Source organism: Falco peregrinus, chromosome 7 (genome assembly GCF_023634155.1).
Source record: "Falco peregrinus isolate bFalPer1 chromosome 7, bFalPer1.pri, whole genome shotgun sequence".
Classification (NCBI taxonomy): domain Eukaryota; kingdom Metazoa; phylum Chordata; class Aves; order Falconiformes; family Falconidae; genus Falco; species Falco peregrinus.
The window spans coordinates 87,134,578-87,149,266 of record NC_073727.1 but is presented as its reverse complement, the minus strand read 5'-3'; the positions used below and the strand labels follow the sequence as shown (position 1 = coordinate 87,149,266).

The window sequence follows — 14,689 nt, the reverse complement described above, 5'->3', positions numbered from 1 at the left end:
TTTTTTAAATCACAGTGATACTGGAAACGTTCCTGTCTTCTGTGTTTTCATGCTTTGGCTGCCTTAAGGTGAAAAGTACACCTGCCTTCTAGGAGAGTTTAGGCCTAGCTCGTTTCTGCCTCTGAAATACTGGAATGCATAATAATAATAATAATAGGCTATCAACACATCAGCTATTATATTAGTAATAATTTTAATGACAAAGCTTTTGGAGCCTCTATGTTGTATACATACTTCGGGACTCAAAATCCATATTTCTGTTTGTCTGGGAGATTGTCCCAGTGTTTGAAAATGAAAAGTCTGAATCATCGGGTTTTTTCAGAACACTGGCTTTCAATCTGAATTAGTGTCTCATAGTTACGGTTGGGGAAGGCTTTCATACTGTAAGTCAAGGTTCCCTGTTGGTAGGCAGACAGCTTTTTCTTCTGTCGCTGCAAATCATGGCATCAAAGTGAAATTGAAATGAATATATATATTCCCACATCGGGGAGTTGATGCTGATTGGTGGAAAACAGTGATGAAGAGCTGCTATTCAAGACAAAGAAACAGCTGAGAAATAGAGATGGGGACAATGCAGGTGTGTGAGGCAGGAGATGGAGCAGTGAACCAGAAGTGAGTCACCAAGATCTGAGACTGGGAAAGAAACTGCTCTTTCCCTTCTGGTGACTGTTTTGAGATATACTTTGGATTTCAAACTCTTGCAAGGTGGAAATTATTAGGGTGATTATATACAGAGAGTCTGAAACAGCACATTAATGAACAATGACATGTTCTTTTAGAAAACTGAATTACTATTTGCAAGCTACAGATCTGGAAGCATGTTAGCCTTATCTTTCCACTAAACAACGACTGACTTCAGTCATCTTACCTGACTTCCTACTGGTTGATTTGTATGTAACTTGAAAAGCGTGCGTCTGGGAATACAGAACTCTCTGCAGCTTCACTGTGTCTTTCTGGCAACTTAATTCTTCAGTATTCCATAATGGAGTGGAACTTGCCCACAACAGTGAAGTAAAGAACAGTCTTTTGAGATTCCTAGTAAGGGACCATTTCTGTGGTGATGGAAGATCTTGTTCCCTGTACTTCAGTATGTAATAGAAATAGAGCTTTTTCTGTAGAGTATTTGTATACCATTAACTCTGCAGAGGTACAGCAAATTTGTGTGTTCTTAATGAGGAAAATGGGATGAAAAGCTCTTCAAAAGTCTGTTTCCTGTCTTTCTATTTTTTGGATAATTTAAGCAAACTGTAAGCAGTAGGGTTCCACAAACTGCTGAAATGTGCTTTTATCAAAGGTCTGTTTGAATCAGAACATCTTCCTGTGTAGAATTCCAAATGCAGATTTTCTGTAATTGCATGTATTTTGGCTCCCTGTAATGGTGTAATTTCAGTAGAGAAGTTCATTAATGTCAAGGTTAAAATGCTAGTAGGAATAGAACTTTAGCGCAGAAATATTTGTTTCTGCTCTTCATATCTTGCCACTGTGCGTATATGGGAAGATCTAAATAAAAAAACTTGACCTTTTGAATATCTGCTCTGTTTAGGCTATGGAACCATCCTGAGTGAACTGGAGATCTCGAGCATGCCGTTATGGATCTCCTGTTCTATTCTGTCAGTGTTTTAGCTTGGCGTTCTTCACTTTGCCTTTCATTTTTCTATGTAGCAGTGAAAGTTGTTTTAATAATAACTCCAAGCTCTTATCAATAGCCCTTCAGTCTTTGCATTTGATGTTGAGAAGTGCCTCTATTCTTTTTTTTATTATTTTATTTTTTTTAATGGAGGGGAAAAAAAAGGTGACCTAGCTGTCCCAAATTCAGCCAGCTACTCATTGGCTGTCAGAAGAACATTCTGACATCCTGGCAACTAAGGTAGACTGGTTTGTTCCAAAAATATGACTTCAGGTTTTTTATTTGAAAGATTAGTTAGGCTTTATATCATGTAGCATTATAAATAAGGGAAGGTATGCTGTACTTCTGCCTCCATCCTGGAGTATATTCTCATCGTCTTCTGCTTCTAGTTTTTTAAGAGCTGTGATTTTTGGGAGGCAGTATGTTAATAAATACACTGATGCAAAGTCAAAGAGAATGTTCGCACCATCCTTGAAGGAGCGATCTATCCAACTCTTATCAAATGCAATCTGTTGGAGGAGGTGTAGGAAGTTACAGCTTGTTCTGCGGGTGGTTGAAGCCATCTTGTTCTTGTGAGACTTTATATCCGCCTGTCATTTTGTTGGTTTTTTTTCTTGAAGTATGTGGGTTATAAGAAGAGTGCAGGCTCATGTTCTGCTTTATCTTATTGAACTGGACATCTGCCAAAAAGAGTGGTCCTACTCTGTTTTCTTTTTGCCTGTTCCCAAGGCCAAGCCACAGCTTTCTGTTGCTTTTCCTACCCTGAACCCAGTGAATGTGTTGATGTGGAAAATTCTTTCAACTTTTCCAGCCAGTGGAACACTTTAAAAGAAAGATTAATTTGGATCATCTTGCCAGATTGATTGCTGTGCAGTAGAACTGGTTGTATGAGGGAACAAAGCTGAAAACCTGTGTTCCTGTGTTGGAGGGAAAGAAGTATTTCCTACGCGCGCGCAGGGTCTTACACCCTCCCTCTTTGGAAGTAACCCATTGTTAAATCTGTGTACGGTGTAACACTGTTGGAAACACCTGTGACCCACAATAATTTCACATGAGCACAGATTATTTCTTGCTGTGATTCTTTTGTAATCTTGGGTTTTGGATTAAGCTGGTTCTTTATAAACACTTACATATCTTGTGATCACTGAATAAATGTACTGTCCAGATTGGGAAGAAACATGCAACATGCCGCTAAAAGAGCAACTGGGATCATGTTTGACTCCAGGTTTCATTCCTAGCTGTGCTTCTGTTTAGTGTCTCTTGTTAATAATACACAATGTGTGTGTATATTCTGTATTTGGAGGGACAGTCTTTTGTGATGCTTTCTTAACGCAGCTCTTTGGAACCATGGGTGTAGATTTACTCTCCCAGGTTTGAACATTAGAATTAAATATTTTCAGATCAGCTGTCCTTTTCTACTGATTGAGGAAGCTGGGTATTTCAGAAAGCAACTTTTAGTTAAAATGCTCTCGGACAGTATTCTTCTTTTCCATAAAATGTTTAATTTGCACTCTGAAAGGCTCTGAAATCAAATGAACAGTCTCTGTGTAGAATGAGAATGTTGCCACTGTGGTTTTTGAACAGTTTTATATATCCTAAGGGTACTGCACACGATGATTAAAAAACTGCTTGCTCTCACAAAATTGGTAATAGAATGGATTTGTTGTAGAGCAGTCATGTAACTACAGAATTTTACTGAGTCAGTCACATTATTCTTACCATTGTTAACTGTTTATTTGATATTAAAAGCTCTGGTTAATAAATTAAGCACTCTGTTGTGCCTTGTTTGGGTAGCGAAAGATGTAATTGATTTGGAAATTGAAGATACTTTTTTTTACAGTGGACTTCCTTCAATTTTTTTGAGCCCTGCTGCCTTTGAACAGCCTGTCAATCATTTTGCCACTCAGAATCTGATCCTTTCTAATGAACAGTGTCTTGTTTGCTTTGTGATGAATGCAGACCTTCAGCTCCATTTTTTAAATTATTTTTGATGCTGATCTCATGGATGAAAGGAAGATAAACTTGTATCATGTTTCATAAAAATAAACACAAAGCACGTAATAAACTGCTGCAATTAATGTGGTGGTTTTGATGTTTGTATTGTATATACTGCAGTTTCCCTGATTTCTTAATGTGCTATTAGGGAATGAATATCTTTCCAAATTCAGAAAGAGACGCAAGGAACTTGAACAAGTATGCGTGACAGTGGTGTAAGCTTAGGAGGTCACTCTTTTCAAAGGCAACCTGTAGGACCTCTGCAGTCTTACTTGTAACAATGGAACCATCCTATCTGCAGCCTCAGGAGAAGGTTTTACCTGACTAACAAAAGTCTAGGAGAAGCAGAAATTGGCTGCACATTTTGCTAAAATGAAAGACTACCTGAATCACAGAATATTTCTGTAGGAGTTTTAGTAAGTGCTTGTTTTGTTTTGAGAGCTGCCTTGCCTAGCTGTATTTACCACTGTTTGCCAAGAAAGATAAAATAGTCTTGATAGGATAAGGGTTCAGTCAGCAAGGCTGGGGAGAGAGTGGAGCGTCAAAGTTAAGAGCAAAACTGCTACAATGCAAATTCATAATCCTGATTCGTCACAAATCAGAATTACTTATGCTGCATTATATACTAAACATCATGGAGGTGGATAATAACGTGAGCTCAAAGACCAGAGAAATGTAAGCATAAGACACAAGAAATTGGTTGTTTTTCTTCAGTAACAAAGTTAAGAAGGTTGAGGGGGATGTGGGGGAGAGTCTGGGGGGGGTGTTGAGTTTTTTGTTTTACTTTCTTTTCCTAGCAGATGTGAATATGTTTTCCATCTATTTTAAAGCCTAATATTTTGTTTTACACAAAAGTTCAATTTTTATATAAAAGTAAGAAAAAATAATCTCAACTTCAAAACTGAATACATGCTGCTGCTTGTCGAGCATTGCTCGCTATAATTGCTATGAAGAATGTGGAACAGGCTGTAATCATGATTGACTGAATGGTTCTTTATTTAAAGAGAGATAGTGAATATAATGCAACTCAAACTTTTTTTAAGAACTCTAATTCTTAGATGTGTTGTGGCTCTCGTGAGACTGAACTGTTAAAATCAGCAGGAATTCTATTAACAAAGATGTGTTAGTTGTTACAACATTTTCCCATTTTTTTTCTTTAAAAAAGTATTTAAAATTATTTGTCTTATCTTTCATCTGTAAAATACAATTTAGGATTTTGGCACTTTTTTGTAATTCCTATTTAGTGTGTCATTCTGCATGTCGCTCATTCTGTTACCCAAGTTTTTTAAATATGGAGAGCTGTATCAAGTAAGTACTTCCATTGGGAGTTTTGGACTCTCTTCTGGTTTTTTGAAAGATTTATTCCTGTAGAATTCACTGTAAATCCTGCATGAATAGTTCCGATATTAAAAGTCCAAATCAGTTCCCATTAAAACCTGTTGTTACTTTCCATTCCTCTAGATTTGGACTCAGCAGGATCGGCAATGCATCCTTGATGCTTTAGCACAGTTATTACTGGATAAAGAATGTACTCTACTGATCGGCCGTCAAGTTCGGCCAATCTTGTTGGATTTGCTGGAAAGAAATGCAGAAGCCATTAAAGCTGGTGGCCAAATCAACCATGATCGGCATGAAAGGCTGTGTGTTGCGATGAGCAAGCTGGTTGCTAACCACCCTGATGTTTTGCCGTGAGTAATGTAATGTCTCCGTTCAGCATTTGAGCTTAGGGAATATATATGCTTGTCAGTGCTCAACAGTGATGAGAGGTGGTGTTACAATTTGGATTGTCTCCTGCAATAACAGATGTGTTTTGAATTGAAAGAATGATTTGGAAAATGCAAGTCTTAAACACAGCTTAAAATTAAATTTTGTTGTAAGATCTAATGTGATGTTAATCTTAATGATCAAAAGAAAAGCAAAACAGCTGGCGTGAAAATTGCTCACAACCAAAATCTCTGCATTTATGATTAGACCTGTAGGCCAGTAGAATACAAAGCTATGTAAGTAGGAATCAGTATTACTTTCCCAGTACACAAGAGCAATCAAAGAGATTTCACCAAAGGCTGTACTATTTCTCCTTGATAATTAACTAATGATTTCTGATAAGGTCAAGTATAAGTTGTCAGCTGATTGCTGAACTGGTTGGCTTTCCCAAGTGTTGATGAAGTTAAATATAGGCCTTAGTTCTCAGTATACTGTCAGTTACTGTCTCAGGACCTCTGTCCTGACATTTTTGTTAGTGCCATCTTTTCCTTTCCTCTGGCTTAGATGTCTGTTTCATCTCTTTCTCTGTCTCTTTCTCCTAAAGATTTGCTTTAAGATATTTTGAAAATACATCACCGGTTTTCCAGAGGCTTTTCCTGGAGAGCTCAGATGCAAACACAGTCCGATATGGGCGCAGACGAATGAAGTTACGGGACCTCATGGAGGCGGCCTATAGATTTTTACAAAAGGAGCCATCAGTTTTCCGGGAATTATGGGACTGGAGTGTGTGTATTCCACTTCTCAGGAGTCATGACACTTTAGTCCGTTGGTAAGTTAAAACCCACAGATCTTCTCCATTGAAAAGATGTATCTGTATCTTGAATTTTATTTAACAATGTTCATGTCCAAGTAAAAAAGAATCTTCAAATAATACCAGCAAAATCTGTACTGATGATATCCGTACCAGTGCTTCTTAGGTGATCTTTTGAAACCTGTAGTGATGTATTACAGAGTGAAATGCAGGCTAGCTCTTAGTTATGCTTAAAGCTATGCTCTGGAGAATCTTTTGAAATAACTTCAGTTTACCCAAGCTGGATGCATGGGAGATGGTGAATTTATCACTTCACTTCTACTGTAAGCCTGTTGTGTATTGCATGCATTCTAGCATGTGTTCCTAGAAAAAAGTGGAGATGGACCTACTCTCACTCTAACTTACGTCACGATGATATGTTATACTGTTCTGCATTGACACGTTACTGAGTTGTCTATATACAAGCAACAGAAGAAAACCATCTCGGTCACTGTAAAGCTTGGCTTGTTTAAGCTACACTTCCTAACTGGCCTTGTTGCAAACTTTGCATGTGGTTTTGGTTAAATGTTTTATGTTGGGTGTCTGCCTGCAAGGGCTTCAACGTAGTCACATGATCTGCCTTAGTTATGTGAGTGGTAGTATTGATAATGCCTCATATTTATTTAAGAAAAGGTCTTTAATAGTCTTTGTGGTTTTTAAACATAAATTCAGAATTACATTAGTAACACACCATTTAAAATTAGGTGTATAATTTAGGAAGGGCAGGAACAATAGTGATGTCAAATCTATCAGCCATTGCTGAAGCTCTTCAGGGTGACATACACTTAGATATCTTAGAAAAAGGAATAGAATTTATGTTTAATTGACTGGAATTGGTTTATCTGGTGTTCAGCTAATAACCTTAAGTAAATGAGCTGACTTTTAAATTTTGTCCTGAACCAGTCATCTTATGGCAACTCTTTTTTTTCCTCCCCATTCTCCACCCTTGAAGTCATTGAAAGCTTTGTTCTTGGAAGGTAAAACAGTGATAAAATAAATGAGAAGTGGTTTATGATTTGTATTAAATGTCATTTTGTTGCAAAACAGTTTTTTGTAGTAATGAAGTGAAGACTTAAGAGTTGGCTTCTTTTGGCACTTAGTCTTGAGTTCATTGTGTTATGGTTATTTTAGAAATAGTATGAAATGGAAAGCAATTTTGAAAGGGGGATGGTAGAAATTGAAAGAGAAGCCAGGCAAAGAAAACCTGATTTTCATAGTCTCATACATTAACCTTCATTTATTTGGGAAAGTGCTGTCCTTTACTATATTTCTGTTGATCATTCAGTCCTTCAGAGAAAGGTTAGCAAGTTGGTGTATAAATGGTAAAGTATGCTGTGATAGAATTGCTTTTTTCAATTCTGAGATATTTGTCTAATCTTACAGAATGGTAAGCACAGCACTAAAATAATTTTAGTAAGAAAATTTTCAGTGTATTTTTCCAAACTTGATGTTTTGGTTTGCAAATGACAGTTGTCAAACTAAATCTCTTAAGACAGTTTTGACATGTTATGTTCTAAATATAATTTTTAGGTATACTTCAAACTGTCTTGCTCTGGTTACATGCATGAATGATGAACATAAATTATCTTTCCTGAAGAAAATATTCAGTGCTGAGGAGCTGATACATTTCAGACTAAAGTAAGAACTTTTAAAATCTTGAACACTATTTAATTTTGTTGATGACTTTCAGTTGAATAAATAAACACTGATTTCACAGGCTACTAGAAGAATCTCAGCTGCAGAAAGTGGAGCAAGCCCTTGTTTTGGCCAATCCAGACTCCTCATTTTGGCAAAAGGAGAAAGAACTGCAGTATACACAAGGACATATTGTATTGGGCGACCTCTCTGCAAATGTAGTATCTGTATGTGGTATTGTGCTGCCTAGACTACAACTTGATTCTGAAGAGCAGGTATGTAACCTAGGTTTGAGAGGGTTAAGTTTGTACTTTTTATGCTTTTTCATTTGATTGAATCCCTAAATGTGGTGAATAGTTCCTGCTTAAATGGTATTGAGATACACACATGACCTTGTAGTATCGTTTAGTTTCTTGATGTGTGCTGTAAGCTAGTGTTGCATGATACAGATGTTGCAAGGAAGCTCTGCAGTGGAATGAAGCAACAAAGGTGTGATAATGCTGTTCATTTTATCTTAACGTAGCAGTTCTTACACACATACTACCAAAAAATACATGTATCTGCAGTCCAAGTTAGGGTGGTATTCCATAGCTGAGTAAAGCCAGGATCTGGTACAGTTTGTTTTACCTACATGAAGCTGTTTTTTGTGCTATACAGATTTCTTATAAACAGTCTTTCTGCAAGCATATTCTTAGTTCTTCTCTTAAAAGAAAACAAGGCTGCTACTTACTCTTCTAGAAGGCAGAAAAAGGAGAGAGTAAGTGAGCAAGAACTTACTTTCTCCACTTGAGTGAAATGTAATGCAGAATGTAGTGCCTTATAGTTTTTAGGAAGTCCATTAAAGGCATAAACATTTTTGAGCAAACAGTATTTAACCTTTTTGCTCTTGAGAGGCTGTTCATCTTGAAGTGTGCAGGTTGTTCTTCGTAGCTGCAGCCAGTATTCTTGACTGGTTTTCTCATTTAGGTACAGTTTTAGCTGGGTATTTCTATCTAATTTTGCAACACTGACAAAAACGTACCAGTGAAGAAAGAAATGAATGAAGACTACCAATGGTCAGAATTCCTTGACTAGCAGAAGCAAGGAAAGAAATTACTTCCCAAATTCCTTCCCACCCCCACCTCACAACTTCTGTAGTTGAATTTGCTATATTCTAGCTTTTTTTACAGGATTGAGTATCTGTTTTGAAATGTGTTGCAGCAGGGGAAATGGAAGAGATATTTAAGGAGATTCTTACTTAGTGTCATTGCTCCTGCAGCTGTGCTGAAGCTAGGCCATATTATAAACTGGATTGCTGAAAAAATACTCTTAGTATATGAGGAAGGAGAGAATTTCCAAAAAGGCTTGCTTTTATTTTTTTGATAGCCACAGGATAAGCCTCCAGTTAACAGCTGAGGAGGTCTGACAAAGAGGTAGGAGCAAACTGAGGGGAAAGCAGGTGCTCTTAAAAACTAGCATTATTACCAGAGAAGTACACAAAATTCTATCTGAAAAGAAGATGAAACGTCCATACAAGACACTTGTTTCTGTGCAGTATGTACTTTCTTTTCTCTGCGCCTTTTAGCAGGAAAGCACTCATTTTTGTGCTGTATATTGATATATAAGTGACTGTAGTAGAGTTGTAATACATAGAGAGTATCTGTAGCATTGATTAATTACCGTTCAATAAAGTACATTCATTGCATTTTAAAGAAAATAATTCTTACTGAATTTACCTCTCTTTTTCATGCACTGAGTTTAATGATCTTATGCTTTGGCCTGTGCAAAAAGAAGTAAATACAACAGTTAATATTCACACTTGTATCGTCTGAATCTAACTGCTGTTTGATTTGTCCTGTGATTTGGATCCATTCCGATGACTTAATTTCACTTATATTGCAAATTGTATTTGATTGACGTGTATTATGATTGAATAGTTACTGTGCCTGTACTGACATCTTAGTGTGAACTTCCTTTGGGAATACATTGTACATATACTTCTATTAAGTGTTTCACCTATAATAAGTTTCTGATGAAATCTATTTAAATACTGTCATTAAATACAGCTTTAGAACCCTGTATTTTATTTGATATGTGTTGACAGATCTGCAGGCCAAAATTTTCTAGTTGTCAGACTTACTTTCCTAATTGTTATACAACCTGTAAAAAAAGTAACAATTTCAGTGTTGTAACTCAGATTTTATGTTTGAACAGGAAAATGACACCAGCCACTTTGTTTTGGTTGAATCTGTCTTCACAAATCTTCAAAACCTTGCTATTGCTGTAGCATATCAGAGCCCTGTTTTATTAGAAGGACCAATAGGATGTGGCAAAACTTCTTTAATTGAATATTTAGCAGCTGTTACAGGAAGAGCAAAGCCTCCTCATATTTTGAAAGTCCAGCTTGGGGATCAAACTGATAGTAAGGTAACTTATGAAGTTGTTTTATGGCTGGATGATCAGACGTAATTTTTACTTAAAGCATGCACTTAGTTTTCTAATAAGATAATGTTAAACTTTTTGCCCAAAGACCTCACAATACCCAACTCTGTAGTATTGGTCTTACTATTGATGAGAATAAATAAATGTGAAGAAAAGTCACAGTTAAGCTTGAGTAGGTTTTAAATTCTGTGCGTAATTGTGCTGTTTCTGTTTCGTTCGGATTATACTTTATCAGGTTTTTCTGTGTGGAAGAGCCCTATTGATTTTATTTACTTATTTTTTTCTCCATTAAAAAAATTGATTTGCATTGGGGAAAAAAATTAGTCTAGAATGACACAAGCTGGTGCCAAAGGCTGTATGGACACTTTTATTTCAGTTTAAGTGAGCTAGTAATCAGTTCAATCTGATGCCAATTTTTTGCAGTAAAGGTGAGATGAAGTGATATCCTGTGATGCTGAGGACACTTGAACTTAAATAATAGCAATCTAGCTCTACCTGTAGTGACAAAACCAGAGGTGAAAATAATTTCACATTCTTCTGGTTTTGCATATATATCTTTCGAGCTTGAATTGATTTATGGGTTTTGGCTTAATTTGTGTTTAGTTTTCCAGTGTGGTTGGTATCTACCAGAAGTGCTATCTGAAGGTTTTTATTAGCATGCATAAGCACAGCCGATTTCACCATTTCACAACTGTTCTTCACAGGAATATCTTCATATATACATGAGTAAGACCACCATATTAATAAAAAGTGATAAAATTCAAGGTACAAAATATGTAACAGTGAAACCATAAACTTAATAATTTAAGGAATGCTTAAATGTAGAAGTTAGAACTTTTTGGAGAAGCAAGACTTGAGTGATTTTGAATCTTTGAATAACTTGATTTACAATTCCTCTTATTAGCCTAGTCACAGACTTTTCAAAAATGTAAACTAATGTTTAGTGCAACCCTAGACAGTTTGTTATGTTACTGTTGATTGTTAATTATGGTGGCACAGCTCTGTAAGTTCACTTCCAATTACCTGGTTCTATTTTAATTACTAGGTTTCGGTTGTTTCACCTTTCCACGTCTATGATAATTTTTCTTCTTAATTTAAAAAAGCATAACACTGAGCACAGATTACCAGATGGATTTTTTAATAATGTGCAGGTTAAGTAAGTGTTACCTATGTATCAGCTTCAGTCATTTTTTGTAAGTTTTTACTCCCGAGTTTTTAAGGGATGTAACGAACAGGTCTCTAATTTACTGATTGTTTCTGTCACAGACGCTGCTTGGTATGTATCGTTGTACAGATGTGCCAGGGGAGTTTGTGTGGCAGCCTGGAACCTTGACACAAGCTGTTACCAAAGGTCATTGGATACTTCTGGAGGATATTGATTATGCTCCTCTGGATGTGGTACGTAGGTTCATGCTGGTTGTAAGGTGCTGGTTGTAAAGTACTGGTCTTAAGGCCTGTACTAGTAATTTCTGCAGTCTAATCACCATGAGTTCTGCAGCAGCATGCTCAAAATAATGCCACTTTAAAAGGGATTAGAAAGAATTAACCTGTCTGTCTTTGGTCGTGTATTAGCATATGGCATTAGTTTTTATCATTGTTTTAGAGTAGTCATGACACTGCCATTCATGCCAGATTTCATTCTGAAGATTTTGGATTGACACTGATAGTGAGCTATGTGTCTTTTAAATCACGTTTAAATATTTGAAGAAAACCAAGGGTCCCAAACACCACAGAGTATTGTCATTGTATTAAAGTGGTGCTGTTAATAAGGTATTTTTTTTTTTAGCGTTTTGTTGTGTAGGGTTTTTTGTTTTATCTTGTTTGGTTGTGGTTTTTTTTCTTACACCTTTCTTACCTCTGGCTTAGATATTAAAAATGTGTTGTTACATTAAGCAGTATAGGTTTTAACAGATTTCCTGTTTCCAGCTCCAGAACGACTAGTTAGACTGTCATCCTTCCTTTTTGAAGTAATGGTTGCTGAAAGCATGTCTTCTGCAAGAACAATGTCATAGAGACATTTTGCTGTATAAGCTTGCTGAACGTTCCACAGATAGTGGTTTTCTTTCATATCTGTTCTGTAAAGCATCCTTTGTGTGACTAAATAACCTGACAGCTTGTTCATTGGGTTCTAGGCTTCTGAAATATAGGGAATTTATAAGAAAGCCAAGAAATACTGCTTGTATATACTAGACAATTTTCACTGCCAGAGGGTCATGCACTTACTTGCTTCTGTGGACTCTGCTCATTGCACTCATAAGGATGCCCTGAGTAGGGTAGTAGTGTCCTGCATTCATCTCTCCCTTTCTTCAGGTCCTCCCTGCAGGCATCCTGTCTCCTTTCTCCATATCAAAGTCCCCGTACTTGCTGCCTCCTGTGCTGAGGGGTCGTTGTGGTCCTATCTCCCTTTTTTCCTTCCATTATTATTACTGTCCTTCTGCATGGAAAAATAGATTCTTTAAACAGATACTAAATTTTCCTGGGGATACCAGGGTATAAGGTGGAAAATGTTGATATTTGAGAATGACATCTTTGAGATGCAGGTCATCTTTGTTCAGGCAGATAGAGAAAATAAGGCTTCTGATATGCAAGTGTCTAATACTTCATTTGGCAACTCAAAAGAAATAGTTTTGATTTGGACTTGTAGTGTAAAGACTGTAATTTCCATTCTCTTATCATTAAATCTGGATACAGGAGAAAGAAGATAGGTAAGCATTACACCTGTGACTTCCACTGCTGATTGAAATTACGAGGGACTCTGCAATTCTTGTTAGTGTCACTTGGAAGCGCAGTCTGCAGGAACAACATTTGCTAACAATGTAGTTGTGCTCGCTGTAAATGGTCTAGCATCTCCAATGTGAAATGAGTTTGAATGGGTGTGCTGTCTGTTAAAGTTTCACACACAAAAAAGTTTTATAAATTTTCTTCTCTTCTTCAGATCTCTGTGCTTATTCCTCTTCTGGAAAAAAGAGAGTTGCTGATTCCTGGTCGTGGTGACTGTTTAAAAGTAGCATCGGGATTCCAGTTTTTTGCAACCAGGAGGTAGGCTTGTAAAGTTAAATGAGGTTAAAAGCATGGGTGTCCTATTTTAAAATCAAAGACAGAGGAAGCATTCAAGGTACTTGAGCAGCAGTGTTTTAGCAATTTCTGTTCAACAAATAATAGAAGCCTTAGAAATTGTGAAAGGGATTTTTAAAATTTAGGGCAGCTTATATTACTGCTGGGTGAATCCAGCCTTTGTACAGAAAGGTCACTTCAACAAGGCTGAAGGAATGAAACTTCCTGGGGGGAACCCTACAAAACCCACCCCTTTCCAAAACAAAACACTACTCTCAGGAATTACTGTGTGAAGAAGGCTTATGATAGATATCCACAAGGTGTCTTAACTTGCTAGTTTTAACAGCACCTGTGTAAAAATAATTCTTAGCTGTGCTGATCTTTGGGTAGTTGGTAGTCTGACTACTGAATGGTTAGTTTGCTGCGGTTTATTTATTTTTTTTTTATTCCACCTGCTTGAGCAGTTATATACGTGTTTTCCCTGGAAGGTTGTGGGTTTTTTTTAAGAGTTTCATGAACAATTTTAACTGAACCCTGCATCTATAATAAGTAAGATAAAGTTATTTTATTTGGGATTAATGAAAAAAAAGAAATAAACATTTTTTTTTTTAAGAAAATCTGATTTGTGAAAGTCTTGTGGATGTTTGTAATGTTTTCTAATCAGAAAAAAATCGAAGGTATTGTCCCTGACAATTTCACTGTATTAATGGCTCATGCATCAGATGTCTATAAATGTCTTCTTGTGTATTAAGACATAATATTGTATCAAGATTGAAGGTAAGGATATCTAGAAGGAGAATGGGTACATGCTTTTCAAATGCTTTGTAGCTTCCTTCAAAGCCTTTAACAAATTTTTCTGCTTTTGTCTTCCTTCCATAATTTTTTTTATTATTATTATTTATCTGATCTGTTTCTTCTGGAACTGAGTCTTTTGGATCCCTCTCTCTTTTGGTTGCCTCGTCTCCTAAGATTTTCTTCATCTGTGTACTTGATTGTCATGGTTTAACCCCAGCCAGCAACTAGGCACCACACGGTCATTTGCTCTGTCCTGCCCCCAGTGGCATGGGGGAGAGAATCAGAAGAGTAGAAGTGAGAGAACTCATGGGTTGAGATAAAGACAGTTTAATAGGTAAAGCAAAAGGTGTGTGCACAAGCACAGCAAAATCAAGAATTCATTCACCACTTCCTGTTGACAGGCAGGTGTTCAGCCATCTCCAGGAAAACAGGTCTGCATCATGCATAATGGTTACTTGCAAAGACAATGCCATCACTCCAAATGTCCCCTCTGCCTTCCTCCTCCTTCCCTCAGCTTTATATGTTGAGCATGACATCATACGGTATGGCACATCCCTTTGGTCAGCTGGGGTCTGCTGTCCCAGCTGTGCCCCCTCCCAGCTCCTTGT

The 14,689-nt window shown here is 36.9% G+C and overlaps 1 protein-coding gene across 1 annotated transcript in view; it reads left to right on the top strand.

The window, feature by feature from the left end:
• The window catches only part of MDN1 (midasin AAA ATPase 1), a 103,902-nt gene that overhangs the window by 790 nt on the left and 88,423 nt on the right, over window positions 1–14,689 (top strand). Inside the window, exons 2-8 of the mRNA XM_055809860.1 lie at window positions 5,084–5,310; window positions 5,931–6,155; window positions 7,707–7,814; window positions 7,894–8,086; window positions 10,005–10,217; window positions 11,499–11,630; window positions 13,168–13,271. Of these exons, the coding sequence (XP_055665835.1) occupies window positions 5,084–5,310; window positions 5,931–6,155; window positions 7,707–7,814; window positions 7,894–8,086; window positions 10,005–10,217; window positions 11,499–11,630; window positions 13,168–13,271 (1,202 nt within the window). The remainder of the gene's footprint in view (window positions 1–5,083; window positions 5,311–5,930; window positions 6,156–7,706; window positions 7,815–7,893; window positions 8,087–10,004; window positions 10,218–11,498; window positions 11,631–13,167; window positions 13,272–14,689) is intronic.